Source organism: Saccostrea echinata, unplaced genomic scaffold (genome assembly GCF_033153115.1).
Source record: "Saccostrea echinata isolate AGI-Se365-2 ecotype Australia unplaced genomic scaffold, CSIRO_AGI_Sech_v1 ptg000002l, whole genome shotgun sequence".
Lineage (NCBI taxonomy): Eukaryota > Metazoa > Mollusca > Bivalvia > Ostreida > Ostreidae > Saccostrea > Saccostrea echinata.
Window position 1 is genome coordinate 26104526 of NW_026889751.1, and position 23255 is coordinate 26127780.

The following is a 23255-nucleotide window of genomic DNA, read 5'->3' on the forward strand; positions in this document are numbered from 1 at the left end:
AAGTGGAAACGTACTATCCCCCACAATTCGGGAACCAACTCAAGTTTTTGATTTAAAATAACAAATACAGTGTATGCATAAAATGCTTTTAATTTAAACAATTTCGAACATGCCTGCCTATACTATTGCTATAAACTATTACCCCACCCTTCCCCCTTAAGACTCTCTCTCTCTCTCTCTCTCATCCTCACACACATACACACACACCCACATACACACACATAGCGGTCTATTAAACAACAAAATGAAGTAAGCAAAAATATTCCTTCTTGCAAATAAACTTCTTTGTTCGAACAAATCTTATTCGTTCGGACAAATTAGTTACTCGTTCGAATTGATTAACTTATTTCTTCGGACGAATTAATATTTGTTTGAACAAAATAACTACATGTGTAATTTTTCCGAGCGAATTTCTAATTCGTGTAGTAAATAAATATATTTAATCTGACCCTCCATCGTAGTATACAAGTACATTGTGATCATCAATAGAAAAAAATATTAATGAGTTATTTGTCAAACTACAAAGGGCCTTGATTAGTCAAATGAGAAGGGATATATCCTTTGGAAGTGTAGACTCATCTTTTTTAAGAAAGGTTAAAAGGGTAGGATATGTTATTTGAATTAAAGTTTACAAGGGAATATTTTAAGGGAAAAGGTTTAATTCTTCATCTCAAGAACAGCAACACAAATATCAGTCATTTTGAAATACAAGCATTTAATTAACAATAAGAAAAAGCAATCATTTACAATCTACTCTAAAAACAGGAGGGCTACAGCTAGTTTTAATAAAATGTAAACATCTATTGCAATGTAATGTCAATTAAAGTGGTAGGGCGTTCTTTTTGTGATCGGGAGGCCCGGGTTCGATTCTCGTTCGCCACGCCGCGTCAAATCTAAGATGTAAACATAGGTAGTGACTGTTCCTTCGCCAAGCGCAATAGAAGTGAAAGCCACGGGTCTTTCGGATGAGACCTTAAAAACTGAGGTCCGCTGTCAGGGTAAATGTTGGCATTATAAAGAGCCCTCACTCCTTAGTGCCGACTAAAAGTCTACATTTGAAGCTTTTCAGCGATATATGGTGACATCTTTATAAGAGTGAAACAACATATAATCAATCAATCAATAAATCAAAATTTGTTTTTAGTATGGCCTCTGGGTCTAAGCTGCAACCATACTAGGGGTCCAAAATTTTAGATAAAAATATATAAAATCCTGAACCTATATAAAAACAGAGATATATAATTTGTAAACATAACTTTAAGCTTCATTATAATGCAGTGTAGGAGAAAATTACAATCATGGGATCAAACGTTAATTTCAACAATACGGGGTTCAAGTATCTGCAGGTTTGTTTTAAGACTCAGGCGAGAACTTTGATCCAAATGCCTCTATATTTTTAACAATTATAATTATCATTATTCTGATTTTTCTTAATTATGAGTATAATTACTATATATATATATATATATATATATATATATATATATATATATATATATATATATATATATATATATATATATATATATATATATATACCTTATGACTTCCATCTATATTTGCAAATAAGATTAGGTTGTGGAAGCGTTTATTATGAAAAATCATTATTATTCCGATGGTGCAAAATTAAAAAATTCTGCATTCCTTTCATACTTTCAGTGGCAAATCACTGTTAATCCAGCACAATAGATTTATCCCAATCCATAGACACCTGATATTAAAAACATAATTCAGCTCTAATTCATTTTTTTAATGTTCCTCTTTCTTTACTTTTTTATAAGAATATTTTTTATCTTTTGGCCATTCCCAAGGTTGGTGATAATAAATTGAACGAACGGATTCTTTCAATTGGGTCACATACCGATGGGATCAGATGCCATGAAGGAGTAAACATTCCCTGTTGACCATTCACACCTGCCGTGACCCCTTGTCATGATCGGGTAAACGGAAAAATCCGTAGTCAATTTAGTGGGAAAATATGGCCTAATGTTGTTTGAAAAACGTCGAAAATCATTCGACCTAACGATATATTGTTTTTTCAAACAAGGTCATTGCATTGACCGTAGAATTTGAGAAACATTAGTTTTAAACGAAATTTACGAAAATTGTGTTGTGTGTGTTCTCATTGCAACATATGATTACCCATTTCTCTATGCCTAGTATAATGAATATGTCATTATATAATTTACTATTTTACCATTTCACAAACTTTATTTTTCTCTCACAAATCCAAAGATGCCAAATTATTTCTTTAACAATTTTAAATTCATGCATAATGTATGTTTGTATTTGTATATTTATCAAATATTGTAACATTTACTTTCCTATCTAGGGAGCCCCTGGCGCCCCTAGTGAGGACTATTGCAGAAGGACATCTGCGGATGTCATTGTCCCCATGTTATCTTGTACTATTGCTTTTAAAAAAAAAAAAGAAGATAAAGTTATATTTCTCAACTTGAAATTTTCGTTAAAAAGATTTACGAAAATTGCATGCTGAGAAATATTCTTGCAAACATTAATATTTTGTATATACAGTTTATTTCGAATGAATATAGATTTGTTCATGGTCTGTCTTTTTTCGTAACTGTCGTGTCTTAAATTGACATTTATCAAAGTTTTTTTCATTAAAAAATTAAAAGATATTAAACATGAAATGTCTATATCACTGGTTCAATATTATTCTTAATTTCTAATAAATCTTAGGATAATTATGATACATACGTTATCTTATAATAGTTTGATCCCAATCGTAATTCTAAGACTTTATATCTCACATGAGTGGGTTTTACTAGATTTTAAATGAAAAAGATTTGCTTATATTTGGAATGGAATATTTTATCATGTACATATATCACATTGTATACTCTATGTGGATTGCAAAAAAAATTTAATTAGAGAATAAAATACATATATTCTTCATATTCAAAAAAGGAGATCTACAAGAGATGCCCAAATTTATTTGCCTCTTCCCTAGATAATCGCATGTTCAATCTTAATAGATAAAAGATGTCAGAAATTCCAGAATTGATTCCATAAACAGTTCAGAAACTAGGTCTAATTCTCTTTCATCTTCTTGTCAAGTGTATGTGTATTTTTCATGCCCATCAGAATAAACTGAATTTCTCATACTCTAAGATCCTTGAAGTGCCAAACTTCGATTTCAGCTGTAGTGCATTCCGTACTCTTATGCAAGGAACAAAATAAAAACTAGGGCGTTCTCGGATCATATTTTTAGATTAGACAATTTGCAGGCTCATCTAAGCCTTTTTAATGCGATTGTTAATATAATTATTAGTCTGCTGTCCTGTTAACCTTTTCCATTTTCAATTAAAATAATAATATAATAATTTAACCTGAAATAACGTCACGTTTGACACAAAAAGAAAATTTCCCCTGCTTTGAAATGAAAAAAAAATCAAAATAGCGTAAGGTTATTCGAAATTGTCAGAGTCTTGAAAACAAGTAAGTATATGCAGAAAAATTGTCCTCAAAGATAATTGTACCATAAAGTATAAACTGTGTGGGATGCATCTTCTTATGCAATGAAAAATTCCTTTGGGAGGATTGGGTCACAATAGAGGCCAAACCTTTACAAGAGAATCAATAGCATTTTTTTTTTCATTGAAATATTCCATCTCCAGAACAGTGCGTATATTTGTTTTATAAGAATTCAGTCAGTTAAGTTTATTTCTAATTAAAATTTGTCAAATCAAGTCTCCGTGCTCAGTATCAGAAAAATTACGGTTTACAGAAAATTTTAGGGATCTTTTTTTTTTATAAAAATAAAAAAGAGAGAGCAAAAGTTTGTTTTATCAATATGCAATTATCCAAATGGTAGTCAAAGTTTCATGAAAATTGGCAAAAATTAAAATAAATTATTCTAATATACAATTTCCCGATATATCTTATTTTTCTTTTCATTGACTTTTCACATGGAAAACTTTTCATTTCCAAAACATATGGGGTATTTTTCTTCCCACAATTTTTTTAACAAGATATGTGCAAAAAACGGATGACGAGATAAAACGTTAGAGTGTAAGAGACAGGGTTAGGGTTAGTCACTAGTACATTGGTAGGCAACACCATAAAAGTACGATGGCCGATATGAGCCGTCAAATTACAAGTAAGAGTAACTCTATTATGTACGCAGAATTAATTGACTTTAACAGTAATACCTGTATCATTTTGTACATGTACATCTTTGTCAATGACAAAACGTATTTGTACTTGTAATATGAATTTGTACATGTACAAATCTTGAGACAAAATACATTTGAAACTACTTAACATTCCTCGGATTATTGGGGAGATTATCTGTAAATCTGTAAAGGGTTTAAAACAAAAACACGTGTGTGTGTGGTTTTTTTTTTTTTTTTTTTTTTGGGGGGGGGGGGTGTTAAATAAATACTTATTTTTAATGATATTAAAAAGAGCAAGACTGTTTGTACTTTCACATACGTCGTCTGAGATCACGACGCTCGGATATTCCATCAAAGAATATTTTGTAAGTGTCTTTATTCAGATTCCTCGTGGTTTTGTTTTATTTAAACCTCTTTCAGGACAACGCAATGTAGAAAATTCATTTTTAGGGCTTAAATACTAGTTAAAGATTCCAGAGAAGGAGAAGTATTTTGGGACCTACGAATGAATTTTAATATTGTGTATAGTCGATAAGGAAATTAAAATCAAGCCAAAACACGAGGAATCTGAAAAAAGACACTAACAAAATATTCTTTGAAGGAAAAATTTGAATGTTGAGGTCTCAGACGACGTATGTGAAAGTAAAAATAATCTCGCTGCATTTTATGATTATTAAGAATTAGGAATACAGCATTTATTCAACAACAAAAAAGGGGGAAGAAAAGGGAAGAAAACCAGATACACGTGTTTTGTTTTAGTCCCTGTCTTAGTTTACAGATAATCTCCCCAATAAATCTGAGGAATGTTTAAAAGTAGCTTCAAATGTATTTTGTCTTAAGATTTGTGAATGTACAAATATATATTACAATTACAAGCGTTTTGTCATTGACAAAGATGTACATGTACAAAATGATACAGGTATTACTGCTAAAGTCAATTAATTCTGCGTACATAATAGAGTTACTCTTACTTGTAATTTGACGGCTCATATCGGCCATCGTATAAAAGACTATATACATAACCCCTCCGATTATCTTTGTCGTGCCCACAACTAAAATATTTAGTGATATCTAATCAAAGTTTCATGAACAACCAAATACAAAAAATGTAAATAACTTTTAATTACAACAATTCATAAATAACAAACAAATGAATATCAATCAACCAAGAAATGAGAGAAAAATAATTTAATATTGTTTCAGAAAATAATATTAGGTTTAAGACAGGTTCGAACAAAGCTAGTAGAAATAGGATGATCAGAAGCAACGAAATAATTAGTCTGGTATTCAGTATCAACTCATACATTAAGTTCAAATCTGTCCCCAATATATCACTATAACCAAGCAGACTATTAACAAACTATAAGTGCTTCTGTACTATTTTTAATTCCATATCATAATCTTTCACATTGGCCTCTCTTGGTCTTTGATTGATTGATTGATTGATTGACTGATTTATGTTGTTTTACGTCCCGTTTGAGAATTTTTCACTCATACAGAGACGTCACCATATACCGGTGAAGGGCTTCAAATTGAGACCTTTACTCGGCACTCAGGACCATTGATCAGCGAGGGTTCTTTATCGTGCCAACACCTACCGTGACACGGATCCTCGGTTTTTAAGGTCTCATCCGAAAGACCCGCAACTTTCACTTCAAGAAGATTTTCAAAGAATTAATGCATAGACATTATATGATCAATATAGCCCCGCCTTAGCACTAGAACCCCTGACTCTGGGTCAAAATTGTGGTAGAGGACTCAATTCTTATTACAATCATGACAACAGTTCAACTGCTTGATGTCTAGGAGTAAAGAAGAAGATTTTTTAAAAATAGCACTAATTTTGATGGTTTTAGCCCCATCCCTCAAGCCCTAGGTGGACAGGGACCATGAAATTCACAAACTTTGTTCCTTTCATTCATACATGTTGGTTGGAGTTGGTTCAGCGGTTCCAGATGGGAAGCTGAAAATGTTCAAATGTTAACGGACGACATACACATCGCACGACGACGAACGAAAATATAGATAGCAGTAGGTCACTTGAGTGACTCAGATGACTTAAAAACACATTAATCAGATATAGCTCGCAACAGATAATTGTTTGCTTCAAAAAGCACTGCCTGTATATAGTCACTACCAAGTGGTCAAGATCAGTTGCTAATCCTGCAGACAGTTTCAAACAAATTCACACACGGGAACACACGGGATTCATGGTGATAGAAAACAACTGACAAAAAGTCCTCCTTGTTGCTAAATGCTGAAAAAAATGTATTTAATCCCATGATGTACCACAGCATCTTCCTTTCCAATCTGGGTGCAGAACTCGTCTCTTTCTATTATGAATTCCAATAGAAAAGATGCCTACCACATAAAGGAAAAAGATAATTCCAATCAGAACTCCTCGGAGAGCAGCCTTGGCATCAGCGTTTGATCCACATTTTTCACTGCCATTGCTGCATTCTATCACACCCTGTATAGCAGTAGCGAAGGCGTAACCCTGTGACATCAGGAGAATGCTCGTGACGTAATGTCCGGTCAACTGAAATAGAATTAGTCGTTCTCATTCTCCTACCCTAAAATATTTTTAAAGACTAAGGGCGTGTTTGATGTCTATAAATTTTTGAATTCCAGTGGAAGTTTTAAGTTGGAAGGCCGTTCAAATATTGAAATTGTAATTTCAATTAAGGTATATACAGATCTAAGAACTATGAAATACTGTATTTGAGAAATTTTTCTCATATGGTATGTATCATACGCACTAATATTATCTTTCAATTTCAGTGCTTAGTATTTTACTTTTTTGCAATACTGTACCTATTTTTAAGAGTAGCTTTAACTAATACTAAATACAAACATTCAAACTTATAAAATATTTGTTTACATATTTCTAAATGATTTTCAGAACTCTGCTCTAAAAGAACTTTACAGAAGGTGAAAGGGTGAATAATAAAGCCGTTTTATCTTACCAATCTCTTTCGTGTGTTTTCATTTGTTGATAGAGCAGCAGCGATTCCTACTATCCCAAATGCTATTGGCTGAAATACAATTTAATACATATTTTAAAAAAAAAAATCAAAAGTATTGACTTTTGAAATCATTTTAATATTTAAAATATCTTTTTTAAAAAGATGTCTACTTCCGGTTAGATACCAGGAATGAGATTAAATCCTTTCATTAATATCTACCTTGTATTTTATGTTTGTAATGGCAACTTCAATGAATGCTTACCTTTTTTTAAATAGTACGTCGATCATCTTTAAAGAATAATCTTAAATGCATTATTTAGCTAAAAAAACAAAACAAAAAAAAAAAAAAACAACAAACAAACAAACAAAGACCAAAAACGTTATTCCTGTACAACATAACATAATCATTGCTCATGAAATTTAAGGGTTATAACTGCATATATCAACACTTACATTGGCTGCAAACCAAATACCGGTTCCTGTTGTAAGTGGGTAACTGGCACCGTCCAGTAATGAAAGCACAGCAATACCGATTCCTACACTGCAGATTCCAAGAAAGAGGCCTATAGCGGAGAGGATTTTGATGTGAGACAGGGCACGTTCTTGCTCTAAAATTAAATATAACAAATTATCATCATGGCATAATTGAATCATCCTGAAGATAATTAATATATATTCCAAAATTTGAAAGAATATTTTTAGACAGTCTCTATAGAGTGCACTCAAATATATGGTTTCTTGGGCTTTGTGTGTGTGTGTGTGTGTGTGTGTGTGTGTAAGGGGGGGGGGGGTGTTTGTTCAAGAAAGTAAAGAAAATGCCAGGAATGCGTTGATTATGGAAAGTAGAATATTCTAAAAGAAGTAATTTTTTTATTTGAAGGACAGACGAGACGTCCCTCAATAATATATATTTTTTTCAAAATAAGTTGTGATTGAAGTATTGCTTCTTTAAAAAGTTCCCTCCCAAAAAATTGAGATATATTACCATGCAGACATTTGTGCAAGATACCAGGGGATGGTATTTCCTTTAGGAAATGGATAATGGATATCATGGATATCATGGATATCACTTGATTTGCTAACATGACAACAAGAATATATCTGCTTTAAGGGTTGGAATCTCAACCATTCTTATACCCGTGCTTTCTAAAGAAAGTTCGGGTTTATTGTTGTTATCTTTGTCCGTTCGTCTGTCACACTTCTTCCTCAAACTTCTCTTACCAATTCATCTTTTGGAATATGATAGTAAGTGCGCTGTATATGTGCAGTAAGGTTTCGGAATTTTCATTTCACCCTAGGGGTCAAATGGGGGTCGTAAACGACGTTTTTACAAAAATAACTCCACATACACTTAACCAGTATAGTAAAATCATCTTTTGGAAGGGAATTAGTGATGTTTTCCAAATTTTTCAAGGAGGGGATAGTTGAGGCAAATATCGCAGGAAAACAAATGGCTTGATAATTAGAGAGAAAGGTACCTTTGGTTCATTCCAAAGTCAATCGAGGTCATCTGGGTTCGTCTGAAAAGCTAACCCAACCCCCCAACTCCCAAAAACATACTGAGGTAAGTTTGACTACATGTAATTCATTTTCAAAAAAATTACATTTCGATATTTAAAATTTTCAATTTCATCAAAATTGCCATGCATTGAAAAAATATTATGTATCATCTGGTTGAACAACAAATTCATCAAGTGCCAATTTAGGGCTGATTTTTTTTAATACAGAAAAGCATTTTTTCTGAATCTCCTTTTCTCTTTAAGAATCAGAATTTACTTCTTCCAATCTTTAATTTCAGACCGGTTATGAATTTATTATTTGAAATACTAAGAGTCCAGTGGACCATATGATCACCTGTGAATTTTATGCTCATTTTGATACATGTATACATATTTCATGTAAATTATAGAAGAACTATTGTGGCTTCTTCGCTACCCCGTTACAAGGGAGCTATAGCTTACATTAAGAGGCAACCACTTGCATGCGGGTATTTCTGTCAAGTATGACAGCATCTATTATTATTTATTCATTTTTTTTTATCAAGGAACAACATTCTCTAAAACTATTTTGCATACATAACGCTCTCTTCTAACTTAAAAACTTTCATCGTTAATTAATAACAATTTAATATCTTGACAAATTTCTGTTTTTGAAAAATAAATCCTATATAATCTCAAGATACTAAAATATAGCCAAGCGTCATCTTAGTGACGCGTCAGATGTATTATATGTAGAGGATCGATCAGGAATATTATTCTGTTTTAAAAAAGTTTTCTCTCAAATCCCCTTTCCTTTTATAATTCAATATCGAAATAAAAAATCAGAGTGATGTAGAAAAGAACTAATAGAAATAAATAACATTAAATCTAACCTTGTAAATCTACTTTCTCTGGTTGTTTCTCCATTTTCTTGAAAGTCAGTAAATTTCACACAAAATAGACGGGTATACTTCAGGAATCATAATATTTAAATAATGCACTGCGTCCTTATATACCCTTGTCTACACGTAAATCCAGAATTTCGAAATACTATGTATACCTGTAGAAATAGAGAAATAGTATACAGCGTAAATACGTCTCCACTATTGATCTTGTTTGTGTTTACTGAATTAAATGCAGGGTGAATATTAAGCACGACTGTTCTATTCGTAGTACATGCTTAAATTCAGCGTTAATATTTAGCACACTGTCACATTTATAGTAGAGGAAGAGGGTGTTCTTAAGGATTGTATGTTGTTTTATGTCCCGTTGGAGAATTTTTCATTCATATAGAGATGTCACCTATACCGGTGAAGGACCTTTACTCGGCACTCAGGGCCAATGAGCAATGAGGGTTCTTTATCGAGCAGGGATGGGGTAATTGAAAAAAGTAATTGTAATTGACTGTAATTAATTACATTTTTTGAAGTAATTGGAAGTAATTTGTAATTGAACATTTTTTCAATTACTTGTAATTGTAATTTAATTAATTACACTGAAAAAATACCATGTAATTTCAATTACTTTTTCAATTACATTCAATTACTTTATATAATACACATTCATGATATATTCATGATATATAGTCACCACTACCTCCCCATTTTACTGGTTTATTTTATTGTTAAACATATCCTCAATCTTTCAGTTATACAAAATTTTAGGTTAATGCTTACAAAAAAATAATTAAATGATTGGCTTGATAATAATAAACTAGTTTCTTTCTTATCATTATGTAAATTTTGAATTTTTTGATCTATGTTTATAAATATGAATTTTGAACCACCTTTCTTAGGTCTATTCAGCTATGAAACACACATTTATTATATTTCAATCTTTGCTGTTTGATCAATAATAAAGAAAAAGAAGGTGTGTGTCATTAATTAAGTTCTCTCTTGTTGGGAAGAGATAATTGCCCTCCAGATCACAGCTTTAAATTGCAATCAAAACAAATCAACTCCTCTAGAGAGATATTCATTCCATGATTAAGAAGACAAAGTCAATGGAGATAACTATTTCAATTTAAAATGCTCCACTAGCTTAAGAAAAGAAAAACTTTCAATTTGATAATTATTTTTACATATAAACAGATTTTTATGAATGAATTTTCTATCTGTACAATTCTGATTTATGAAGTAAAATTGTTCAACGAAAATAGCAATTTAGGATGTTCAGGTTACCTTCAAAGGAAATATTCAATTTGAAGGGTTACAGTTGCGACTCATTTCACTCTGTTAAAATACTCACTTTTAATCAAATATCATAAGCCATGCAATTTGTGTACATGTAGGTTTTGTGTGGTGGAAACTGCATCAAACTGATCTTGGATAGTTCTTTAAGAGATTCTTTAATGTTTATAAATTATACCACACTGATACACAATGCCTGTAGCATATTATTTCTTGTATTGTTTGTGCAGAGGCTGGGCCTATATACAAATAAATGATGTTCTGTATATTCATTGACAAGGATTATAAAAATTTTCAAAAAAAATAAAAAATATAATTTGTAATTTAATTAATTACTTTTGCAAAGTAATTGTAATTTAATTAATTACATGTCTTAGAAAGCCTGTAATTTAATTGTAATTTAATTGAAGAAAAAGTCAAAGTAATTGTAATTTAATTAATTACTTTTTAAAGTAATTGAACCCATCCCTGTTATCGAGCCAACGCCTACCGTGACACTTTTAACGTATCATCAGAAGGACCCGCAATTTTCAGTTCAAAGGGCCGAGGGCTTGGCAAAGGAACAGTTGCTACCTATTTTTATCGACTAAGGTAAGTCGCGGCCGTGATTCGAACACACGACCTTCCGATCACGGTGCGAGCGCTCTACCGACTGAGCTATGACGGCTGTTCTTGAGGAAGAAGAGAATACATTATAGTGTCAATTCGTAAACTGTGTACAATATGATGCATCCACCACCACCAGCTCAATTATATGTAGGAAAACAATCTAAAAGGGAAGGGCAATAACGTCAATAATATTCGGGGGAGGGAGATTTCCAGATAGATATAAACTTTATATAAATGAAATCAGGTAAGGCAGACTTGTCAATTTTTATGTCAAGAAATATGCATGTATTTCACGAAATAATTATCATAATATTTTTAAGAGCCCGAAAACAAATGTTTCAAAACTTTTCATCAAAACTGGAATTTCTTAAAATTCAATGCTGAAGTTAAGAAAATAATTATAATTATTTGTATGCTTGCACTGATAATCGTCGGAAAATTTTGCAATCGTGCAGATAAAGTGGATTTTAACTTGTATAAAAATCAGAAAGAGAAATAATAAATATGATGTCATGAAATAAGACACATCCAAAACAATTATAGTGGTTCTATATAAAAACAATGATTTTCCACAAAATCTGGTACTTTGTCTTTGGATTCTTTCGGGGTTTCTTTTTACTTTATAGGTAAATTACGTTTTCTCACAATGTTTTTGTGCTTATTAGATAATTGAGACTTTATCTCTATTTTAAATGTAAAATGATGCGTCTCGGAATATTTCAAACACTGGACATTGTCTTCTGTAGCAGTCAGTATATTAAGCTGCTAGATGTTGTAGGGTTGGAGAAAGCATTACTTTTTAAAAAAAAATCAATCTCAGATATTTGTTATAAATCTGTATGATCTTCATTTCGTGGAATTCTTATTGTATCTGAAAACAGACAAAATCGTAATCTTTCTTCGATGCCTAACTAAGATATTCTATATTGTTTTTATGAATCATAATTTTGCACCCTTTTGCTAAGCTAATTTTTAAGATCCCTTGGGCTTCTCTCCACAGTTTCTTGGCAAGATAGTAAGAGCCATTTCGATCAAATTGCCAGAATTATCAGTTTATTTTAGTCTATATTCTTCTATATATCTGAAAGGAGACCACATTAACAAGCATTCTGAGAGTATTGCTTTAACAATACTAGTCCCCTACCGGCAAGTGTAATCTGGTTCCCGTTAAAAATTGAAAATACCATTATTCCGTCAAAAATCATTGAAGCGGAACGAAATGCAAACTTGATCTGTAACTCATCAAGATAATCTCACGTAACAAAAATCAGCTCAATATCTACAAGCGTTTGGAAAAAAAGTGCGGAAATCCCAATGGGACAGACTGACAGACAGCTAGACGGACGGACGGACAGACTCAGAGGAAACCTATAGTCCCCTCCGGTTTCACCGGTAGGGGACTAAAAATACATGGAGAAACGCTGCCTTATGTAGTGTAGATTTCCTTGGGCTGGACTGTTCCACAATAGAGATCAATGTTTCACAATAGGATTATAAGGAAATTTCTTTTAAATCTTCTACCTATATACTCGGTATGGTATATTATGTGTAACTCGTGTTTATTTCGTCGTAGATTCAAAATCTGTCTAAATCAAAGCCATAATGTGAATGCTGGACAAATAAAGACCTTGGGTTTTCCAGAATTAAATATTGAGGGTGGATTCTTTGATAAAAATTCCTTTCAAAAACTCTTCTGATGGTCATTGTGGCGTCATAGTTTAAATACGCACTGTGGCTTTCCCAAGTAAAACAAATCCAAGTTTCATGAACACATACAATGCAACTATGTATCATGTTTGTAAACAAATTTAATTTCAATAATTTAAAAACAACAAATAAAAGAATATCTATTTAACAAGATATTGAGTAAAAATGAACTTAATCTAGAAGCTCTTAAGTTGTATGAGAATAAGAAAGAGGTACAGAACACATTTCTACAAAGTTAATAGAATGATTTATAAATATTTTTTTCAAGGAGCTGTGATATCCATGCGGCAATAAACACCGTTGGTGGATTGCGGAATTATATGTGGAGCAAACTGAAGTGGATGAGTTTCATCTATAGTCTGGGAAAGAAGGGTGTGAACTACATTGAATTCCTATGGCACACCTCAGAGAAGTTATGTTTGTTCAAAAAGCATCTTTTTCTGGATACTACAAAGTAACCACTGAATGAGATCTGATACTGTTTCTGAAGATTTTTTTTCGAGCAGATTTTAGAGTACGGAAGGTTATGAAATATGGAAAGCACCACTTCAAATTTAAAGATATGCATTTCCATCGAGGTAGTTAAGCATTTATAAAAAGAAATTGGTCAGTTTACCTTGACATTAAACAAAGAAAAGTTGGTCATATTTATTCTATACTTTATTTCTTAAGTATAATACCTTTCACTCATTTTCTCTCATAATAATCCATCCTTGTAAAAGTGGAAGAACTATGCTAACTATATATAAGTTCTGTACCTTTCCATTAAAGCATAATTGCCAATATAAAAGAGTGTAATCACACATCAGCACAAAAAACTGAAAGATGCAGTATATCACTTAATTTATGTTTTCCTCCTCTTTACGAAATCAATGCCTTTGAATTTTTCCTATAATAATCTCTCTTCCTTGGGGACATGCTGATGGATAACTCTAGCAAACATTATACTCATCGATGTAAAGTGCTGAAAAAACTTTCGGGTATTTAATCACTTGAACTGCCACAGCATCCTCTTCCTTTCCAATCTGGGTGCAGAACATGCTTCTTTTTAGAATGAATTCCCATAGAAACGGAGCCTACCACATAAGCGAAAAAGATAATTCCAATCAGAACTCCTCGGAGAGCAGCCTTGGCATCAGCGTTTGATCCACATTTTTCACTGCCATTGCTGCATTCTATCACACCCTGTATAGCAGTAGTGAAGGCGTAGCCTTGTGTGATAAGGAGAATGCCCGTAACGTAATGTCCGGTCAACTGAAATAGAATTAGTCGTTCTCGTTTTCAGAATATGAATAACATGTTTCATACCGTAAAATGTCTTTTTTCAAGGCTAAGGATATATTTATCAGCTTTGACAAGATGACTGTAGGCTTACAAACTCAGATGGAACTTGCTGTTCTGCCTTACTAGAAGAGGGGAATAATAGATATAAAAACTTTAATCTTACTACATGGCTATAGGAACCGGGGACACGGGGGACGTTTTAATTTTGCCGATATATAGTATACTATAGGAAACATTGCTGCTTGTGTCCCCTCCATAAAAACGTTTGATGACCTTGTTTTTGGCTTGTCAAGGAATCTTGCTTGGTAGTGCCCCCCCCCCCCAACTGAAAATGTTTGGTTGTGCCCCAAAACCGAAAATTGCTTCCTACAGGACTCTACTATAAGATAAATCCTGTGAAAGCTATTAAAAATTTGAGTGGTCTGTAGTTCTATCATTACATCATCATGACAAAACATATTCTTTTTCACTAATATAAGAAACCTGTTGATTTTCTCATTTCAGTAAAAAAAAAAAAAAGGTATACATGTACTAACCACTTAACTTGCTACTTGACCTACTCTGTCACTGCGACATTATCATGGTCCAATCTTATTAAGGAATGGTACTTTTCATACTATTACTTGCTTAACATACTAGTATACATGAATACTTTGCATCTATGTGTCAGACTCTGTGCTATCTTTCATTTCAAGCTCACTGGGATATATCGAGTCGACATATGAATGGAAGTGACCATTGCTATTGATAATACGTCGTCGAAATATCGAGTTGAGGCCACAGCAAGTGATTTCTTCTTCTCATTTAGAAGCTTTTGAATAAATTCTGCTTCATATGAATATAAAAATAGGTCTGCTAATAACGGGGCCCATGGAAATTCCAACAGATTGTTGGGAGACCTGGTCTCCAAAAACTACATAGATATTGTCAATCAGAAAATCAAGCATCTTTTTTATATCAACTTCAAAGTACTTGTGTGTACTATCAGAATGCTTTTTAACAAAATAATTTTGCAAATGACCAATGACATACACTTTTCTACAAGGGATATCACTCTCAATGAAATATACGGAGATAACGAACAGTATTCAATCTCAAAAGTCCATTAAACATTACAAATTAGGTTTAGAGCAAACACAGACCTCCAAAACATCAGAGGTGGGATCAGGTGCCATGGAGGAGTGAGCATCCCCTGCCGACCGGTCACACCCGCCGTGTGCTCCTTGTCATGATCGGGAAATAACGGAAAAATCCGTCGACAATTCAGTGTGTAAATAATGGCCTAATAATTAGTATGAAAAACATCAGTCAGCATTTGACTCAGTGATAAATTGTATTTGCTGACAAGGTCATTGTATCGACCATAGAACTTACGAAATGATGACTTTAAACGAGACTGCTGATATTCTTGTTTCATCAACTTGTTTGTCAATAATTCACCTCGTTTTAGAAAATGTACATACGTAGAGCATGCTCTTGCGTATCGAATCAACTGAGAGATATAAACCCCGTATGCAGGTGATGAAGGTACCGTATATTGCTGCATAAGTAAGGGAAGTTGACGATTGAAAAGTTAAAGTCATCACGTTTATCATAAAGCTTGGTTGTTAGATTACCAAATATTTTCAATAAGGCAGGTTACTCTAATACGTGAAAAAAGTTTTTTTTCTCAGGATAACCCGCCTTGCAAAATGCCCTTAAGAACAAACTTTCTAAATGATTGTTTACCAATGTCTACTTTGAATAATTTTCGAAGTAAACTACGCATCAAAGCCGATAGTCCTAAAGAATGTAGTGGGGGGGGGGGGGGGGGCGAGAGAAAGAGTTTTAAGAGCGATAAAACTTACCAATTTCTTTTGTGTTATTTCATTTGTTGACATAGCAGCAGCGATTCCTACTATTCCAAACGCTATGGGCTGAAATGCAATTTGACATACGTGTAAATTAAATACGTTAAAAATATTAATGAAATGTTGATTTTGGAAATCCTTTTCATATTTAAAATATCTAATAAAATATATATTCTTGGTAGAACCTATTGATATCTACCTTGAATATGCATGATATTTTATTGTACTTTATGTCTGTTTCGCTGAATAAAATACAATGTAAATTGAATGGCTTACTTGTGTAAGTAAAAATTAGCAACAAATAATAATTAAAAAACGAAAAGATTCCTTACATGATAACATATAAAGCAATTGATCAATGTTTTAAAACTCTTTTTAGGGAGTAATCACCATAATTTTTTAAGCTTGCTCAAATCTCAGGTCAGTTACAAGAAAATTATAAAACAAAAACATACACTTGAAAACTACAGGCGAGCTATGTGACCTGAGCGTTTGTAACAGTCATGTGTAATACAGAAACACTTACATTGGCTGCAAACCAAATACCGGTTCCTGTTGTAAGTGGGTAATCGGCACCGTCCATTAATGCAAGCACAGCAATACCGATTCCTACACTGCAGATTCCAAGAAAGAGGCCTATAGCAGAGAGGATTTTGATGTAAGACAGGACTTGTTCTTTCTCTAAAATAAAGTACGACTTATTGAATCATCTTGAAGATATGATTAAAGTATACACTTCTACAAGTTTAAATAATATTATTAGCATTTATAGAATGCAATACGAAATTATATGACTTTTTACTCCTTTTTTTACATTTTACTATAAAGCTATTTTCCATCCTCTCTTTCTAGGTTATTTATTACTAAAGAATTAAAACTAAACATTTTTGACGAAAATTCGATGTTGTGTGTTACAAAATATAGGTCTTTTAACGTTTGAATTCTATTCAGATGCAAATATCAATATATTTGTATACTACCTTTAAATATCATTGTGATTTGTTGAAATCTACAACTTCAATGTTTGTTGATATTTTTGTTCTTTTAAATATAATTTATTAATTTTTCAGTTATTCCTTAGCGACAATATCAAAACATTTCTTCTCCATTTCTTTTTTCCCTGAAATTCTGATATCACAATATACTAGTAATAATTAAATATATTGATATTAGAAAATGACCGTCGTTATCGCATAAATACTGTCTAATCATAAACACAGACACACGAATCTCTGGAATCACAAGAGATGGAATCAGGTGCCTAGGATGAGTAATCATTCCCTGTCAATCGGTCGCACCTGTTGTAAGCCCTTTGTATATATCATGATCATGTGAACAGAGTAATCCCTAGTCAAAATTTAGCTGAAAAACATTGACCTACTACTATGATCCAAGGATAGTTTGCCTTTAGAAATAAGGTCATCATAACGACCATATAAATTGCTAATGCTGATTTTAAACAAAACTGAAGAAAGTCCTGAAGCATCTACTTTTTTTCAGTGTCCTGCCTCATTTTAAAGTTCATCGTACTCCGAACATTGTCTTGCATAATGAATCAGCTGGGAGACATTAATAACCAAATATAGATGACAGTGGAATATTACTACTGTATACAGGGAAATTTGGACCTCCGTTTTATTTTCGCCTCTTTTGCCCTAGACACAAGAGGGGCGAATTTTAGACGGGGTGAATTCAAAGAAAACAGCAGAACTTTTAATAGGAGTAGTTACCAATGGAAAAGCTGAGGTCATCCAGTATGTCATATACAAGTAATCTAGTTGTTATAATTTGCCATTAATGTGTTTAGTTAGTAAATCATCCAGATGTGAAACAGACTCTGTCGTCTCTTTTATTTCGAGTTCACTGGGATATATGGAGTCGATGTATGAAAGAAAAAATGATTGTTATTTGATTTTTAACGTCATCGATATGTCTTATGAATTAAAGGCTTCAGCAAGTTTTCTTAATAAGTTTTCATAATAAGCATATAGAAACGGATCGGCTATTAAAGGAGTACATCTAGTAAGTATCGAAATTTCAATACATTGTTGGAATGACCGGTCAATGAAGAGCATAAAATCTTTTAAATATCAATTTCAGAAATCTTTAGTGTAGAATCGGAATGATTTTCAAAAAGATGACCAAATACAAGATATGTCAATATAAAAAAAGAAAGACAAAAAAGATAAATTCAAGCGGAAAAAAAATGCATACAAGTACATGTATATAGTAATTGCATATTGTACTTGAATTTCAACAGAAACAGAAAATAACAACAGAATTGGCAAATAAAAGGGACACTATAACTTTATAATTGGAGATATCTCTAGATGTTTAAAAATCTCCTCAAACTTTGATGTTTTAATTCAAAACAACAGGTTTTATTTAAAACTTATACATTTCATAATGAAAAATCAACAGTATTTATGTGCCTATAAAACGATTTTTTTTTAAATATTAAATCTATAGATATTATACAAAAAAAAACATTTTTTCAAAGTAATAACTAAGTAATAATTAATAAGTGAAGGTTTTTAAGCAATCGAGCTCATGTGATAAGTGCACTTTGTCGATTATCTCCTTTGTCACTCGTTTATTTTTTTTTAAGCAACAAGAAGAGCTCAACGCATTGTTCTTTTAAATTTAAAATGAACCACTAAAGTGCTCTCAAAATGCTTGAACTTTAAACTCGTATTTTGTTTTTGAACTAAAATTTGGTAATAAACGTTCTTAAGGTTCATATTTTTGATAATTAGGGTTCATGCTGAGTCAAACTTGAGTTTTTCAACAAACTAATAGTCTAAGCGATATATATTAATAAATATGTCATGGTATTAATTCATTTAATGGCCTGTATGTTAAATTCAGCTACTATATACAGCTAGGGAAATTTTCGCCCCCGTGTTATTTTCGCCCCTTAATTGTATGTTCATCAAAATGTAACGAAATAAAAGGTTTTAAAAAAGAAAATATGTGATTCAGAGATACATTTCTTTACTTATAAATTTAACTCTAGAGCAAACATAGCGTGCAGAAAGCCTATACATGTCGCTTCAGATATATAAAAATCATGTTCAGTTTGTGCATTTAGTATTTAGAGTAAAGTTCTCATTATTGAAATTTATGAAATTATGATAAACAAAACTTTTCTGAGGAAAACTTTCTCGGCAAAATTTATTCTTTTATTAAAAAAAAATTAATGTGGTATTCGTGGGGTTCGAACCCTAGCAATAAAAATCCTGAGTATCATTTTCTTTCGAGACTAGCACGCTAACCACTAGACTACACAAGTACTGATTAAGGGTGGCATTTAAATCATGTTTGTGATACTAGTATGATCCTTGACTTAATGGACTTCAAGTATTTCTCGAAAAGATGCGAATGTTATGTCATAAAAGTATTTCTAAGGTATAGTGGGTCATTGCTCCATATTTTTGGTAACCAAAAAATGTATATTTTATGCAAACTTTGAGGATTAACTTTCAAAAAGGTGGAGCGAAGACCCACTCATATCGAAAAATAGTGTTATAGTATTAGAAAACGACTCTTTTTGCCCGCTTTAGTGTGTGTCTAATATTTCACAGGCAAATAATTTCAATCTTTGAGGGATTTTTGCAAATTGTAGAGATTTTACATAAAGTATAATTTAATGTTAGACGAAATATCAAGGAAAATTTTGATATAATTGAAATTTAATTTTTTACTTCATGTTTGTCACACTGTAGGCTTATCGCTCGTCATGTTCACCCATCTCCTTTATTCAACTATCTATCAAGAGGAAGTAACAATTAAAGGCCTATTCAGTACTTGAGATACCTCTAAAGAACAATAAATAGGAATGTTGTTAAATAGTAACAGCATTCTCTAAAAATCCTTTGTATATAAGGCTCACATACTCTTTTTCTTTCACTGTCATTTATTTTTTATCCTGACACTTTTATGTTTTGCTAAAGAATATATCATTTTTAACCTCTAGATTTTACTTATTAGCCTATTTTCTGTGCATGTGCTTAAATAATTTATACAATTATGTTTACCAGTGAAACTACATGTAGGTTCCGACAACAAATTCGACTGATCAACAGGATTTGACAATCATAATCATTTTGACAGAAATACCGGGTTAGTTTTGTATATAAAGTCAACAAATTTTCATTGTAATAATTTTATGTCGACTAGAACTTGAAATAAACGATTCTACAGAGTCTGACACATCTTTTTTCATATTTGGATATTTCACTATAAAAAGACGTTAATAGTAACCTAACAACAAAAGTTTATGATAAACGTGATGACTTCAACTTTTCTATTGTCAGCTTCCTTTATTCGTGTAGCAATATATCCGTATCACCTGCATATGGGGTTTATCTCTCCCATTTGATTCGATATCCAAAAGCATGCTTATCGTAAGAACAATTCCTAAAACGGGGCAAGCTATTGACAAACAGGTTGATGAAACAAGGATATCAACAGTCTCTTTTAAAGTCATCATTTCGCAAGTTCTAAGGTCGATACAATGACCCTGTCAACAATTATATACAATCTATTATTAAATCAAATGCTGACAGACGTTTTTCATACTGTTAGGCCATTATTTAAACACTGAATTGCCTACCTTTTTTTCGTTTTCCCGATCATGACATTGAGAACACGGCGGGTGTGACAGGTGATGCTTACTCCTCAATGGCACCCAATCCCCCCCCCCCCTTGATGTTTTTAGAGGTCCCTGTATGCTCTGCACCCGATTTGAATAGTTTTAATGGACTTTTGAGCTTGACTACTGATCGTTATCTTAATGTTTCCTTGCCTTATAATAGTCGTGAAGGAAACAGATGTGAAAATTATGTACCAAAATATATTCACATACTTGTACACATCAAATAATACTAGTAGATATATTAATCCTCTTAAGATGAAAATAATTGTGATGTAAGCTGCTGATAAAATTAGTAAACTTTGACTGTTTGTCCCACGGTGTCCAACTGCAAACAAACTACTTGTATATTAGGAGAGAAAAAAGGTGATAAATTACTGATAAAATGGGCGTGGCTCATTCATGATGGACGTCAGGATTAATCCAAAGTACAATTTTTTAGCAACAATTGTCTTGTCAATCTGCACGTTAATTCTTCTGGAATTTAATTAATATCATGATCAGAAGTTGGTGTGGTCTATACATACAGTTAAAGAAATAACACCATGAAATAAATAAATAAAATGATATTTTTATTTATTTTACTTACCTTGTAAATCTATTTTTTCTGGTTGTTTCTCCATTTTCTATAAATTCAGTAGATTTCACAATCGATAGGAGATTATACTACAGGAACCAAAATCCGCCGACAAGTAAAATTAAATAATGCACTAATCGACTGTGTCCTTATTTAATATACACACACATCTCGGGTATTTCAAAATCTACATACTGTTGAAATCGTCTGCTGTTTTTGTCCCTGATATCGACCCCGGTTGTATTCATTGACTCGCGAAAAAAAAATTGACTTGCAAAAAAAATACGTATCAAACAAATTATAAGAATATAGGTTTATAAGGCGTGACCTAGATAACATTTCTTTTCTATAAGAGATATCTCTTTAAACTACGCAAAGATATCCTTCATAACAAGATATATCTCTCTCCATGAATTCCAGACACAGATATCTCTTTTTCTTTACGAGATATCTTTGTTTCAAAGAGAGATATTTCTTTTGATCAATCTACTTTTTTGTCGATTTTTACGTCCGTCGTTGAAAAATGAGAAGTGAAATTCACATCTAAAAAATGAAATTCCTTTTCTAATTATTATTTATACTGGGCCACAAACAACTGAAACCGGCTATAAAAATATGAAGCCTTGTATATTGTAATAAGTTCTGATGTTTATAAGTCTGAAAAAGCAAGGGATGGGAGACTAGAGAGCCACAGTTTCATTTATTCAAAAAATTGTAAGTTTCTTTCTTTCTTTTTATTTCATCTTTTCTTTTTCAAAACCTTTTTAAGAATTGGCATAATGCTCCACAGACCAAAATTTGTCAAGTTTTACCAGACATAATTTTTTTATTAGGAAGCCATTTTGGGGTTTGTGTTCCATTTTGGCACCTTACGCCTTAGAAAACACAGGCAAATTAATCAATCAATATTTGATACATAGTCCTATACAAAAATGAATTACTGTATACATGTATAATAAATGACAAACTGTCTGGGGTTTGTTATTTCCCCATTCTGCATAAAAGTAGTACCATCTGGCTTTATTATCACTCCTCAGCAGTTCATGCAGTTCAAGAGATTTCTTTCAAGGGAATAAAGAGAAATTATATCATGTAAATAACTAAATATTTGTTTTTCATAACAACAAAAAATTGCTGAACAATTTAGAAATATGACGTGTCCAGTAATAACATGGTCTGACATACCTGTATTAAATAAATGTACACATAGGATAGTAAAACAAAAAAAAATGATTAACACAGATATGAATAATTAATGTTGTTGCAAAATGGAATAAAATGAAAAGCCAAGTAATATTCAATCACCAAGTAATATAATTACTATATGAAAATATTCTATAAGTCTTTCCAAAACAGACATTTAACACTTTTTTCCGTGATGACAAAAACATATGACGTCAAGTGTTTGTGCTTTGCAAATATAAAGAACAAATACAAAATCCTCTAGTGTTTTAAAATTTAGACGAAGGTGAATTTCTTTTATTTATACATTGCAAACTTTGAAAATTGAGGTCTGGTTTTAACTTTTGAGCATAATACAAATATACTTTACACATTCTGAAATTAAAGGTTTCAAAATCTGCCACATTTGTTAGGGAATTACAAAACCAAAAAATAATAATGAATAAGAGGGTCATACTTTTCAACATTAAATACATTTTATGACAATTTTTAAATAGTATAACAAAAGATTTTGACTCACGCACACAGTACCACGACAGATAGATACCAGTACAACAGTTTCATGACTCAGGGGTGCTAATATAGGACCACAATAAAACATAGAGAGTTCTCTTCGTCAC

The 23255-nt window shown here is 32.1% G+C and overlaps 2 protein-coding genes across 2 annotated transcripts; both read right to left on the bottom strand.

Moving 5' to 3' along the window:
• Nucleotides 1-5344: 5344 nt before the first annotated feature.
• Nucleotides 5345-9560, bottom strand: LOC133202051 (uncharacterized). Its single transcript, XM_061337830.1, has 4 exons — nucleotides 9477-9560; nucleotides 7559-7713; nucleotides 7106-7174; nucleotides 5345-6678 (listed from the first exon to the last, which is right to left on the bottom strand). The coding sequence occupies exons 1-4, from the start codon at nucleotides 9508-9510 to the stop codon at nucleotides 6412-6414; spliced, it is 525 nt and encodes a 174-aa protein (XP_061193814.1). The 5' UTR covers nucleotides 9511-9560; the 3' UTR covers nucleotides 5345-6411.
• A 3660-nt stretch (nucleotides 9561-13220) lies between these two features.
• On the bottom strand, nucleotides 13221-21580 carry LOC133202041 (uncharacterized). The gene is made up of 4 exons (XM_061337819.1): nucleotides 21466-21580; nucleotides 16749-16903; nucleotides 16220-16288; nucleotides 13221-14342 (listed from the first exon to the last, which is right to left on the bottom strand). Exons 1-4 carry the CDS (start codon nucleotides 21497-21499, stop codon nucleotides 14073-14075), a joined length of 528 nt encoding a protein of 175 aa, XP_061193803.1. The 5' UTR covers nucleotides 21500-21580; the 3' UTR covers nucleotides 13221-14072.
• Between the last annotated feature and the right edge of the window lie 1675 nt (nucleotides 21581-23255).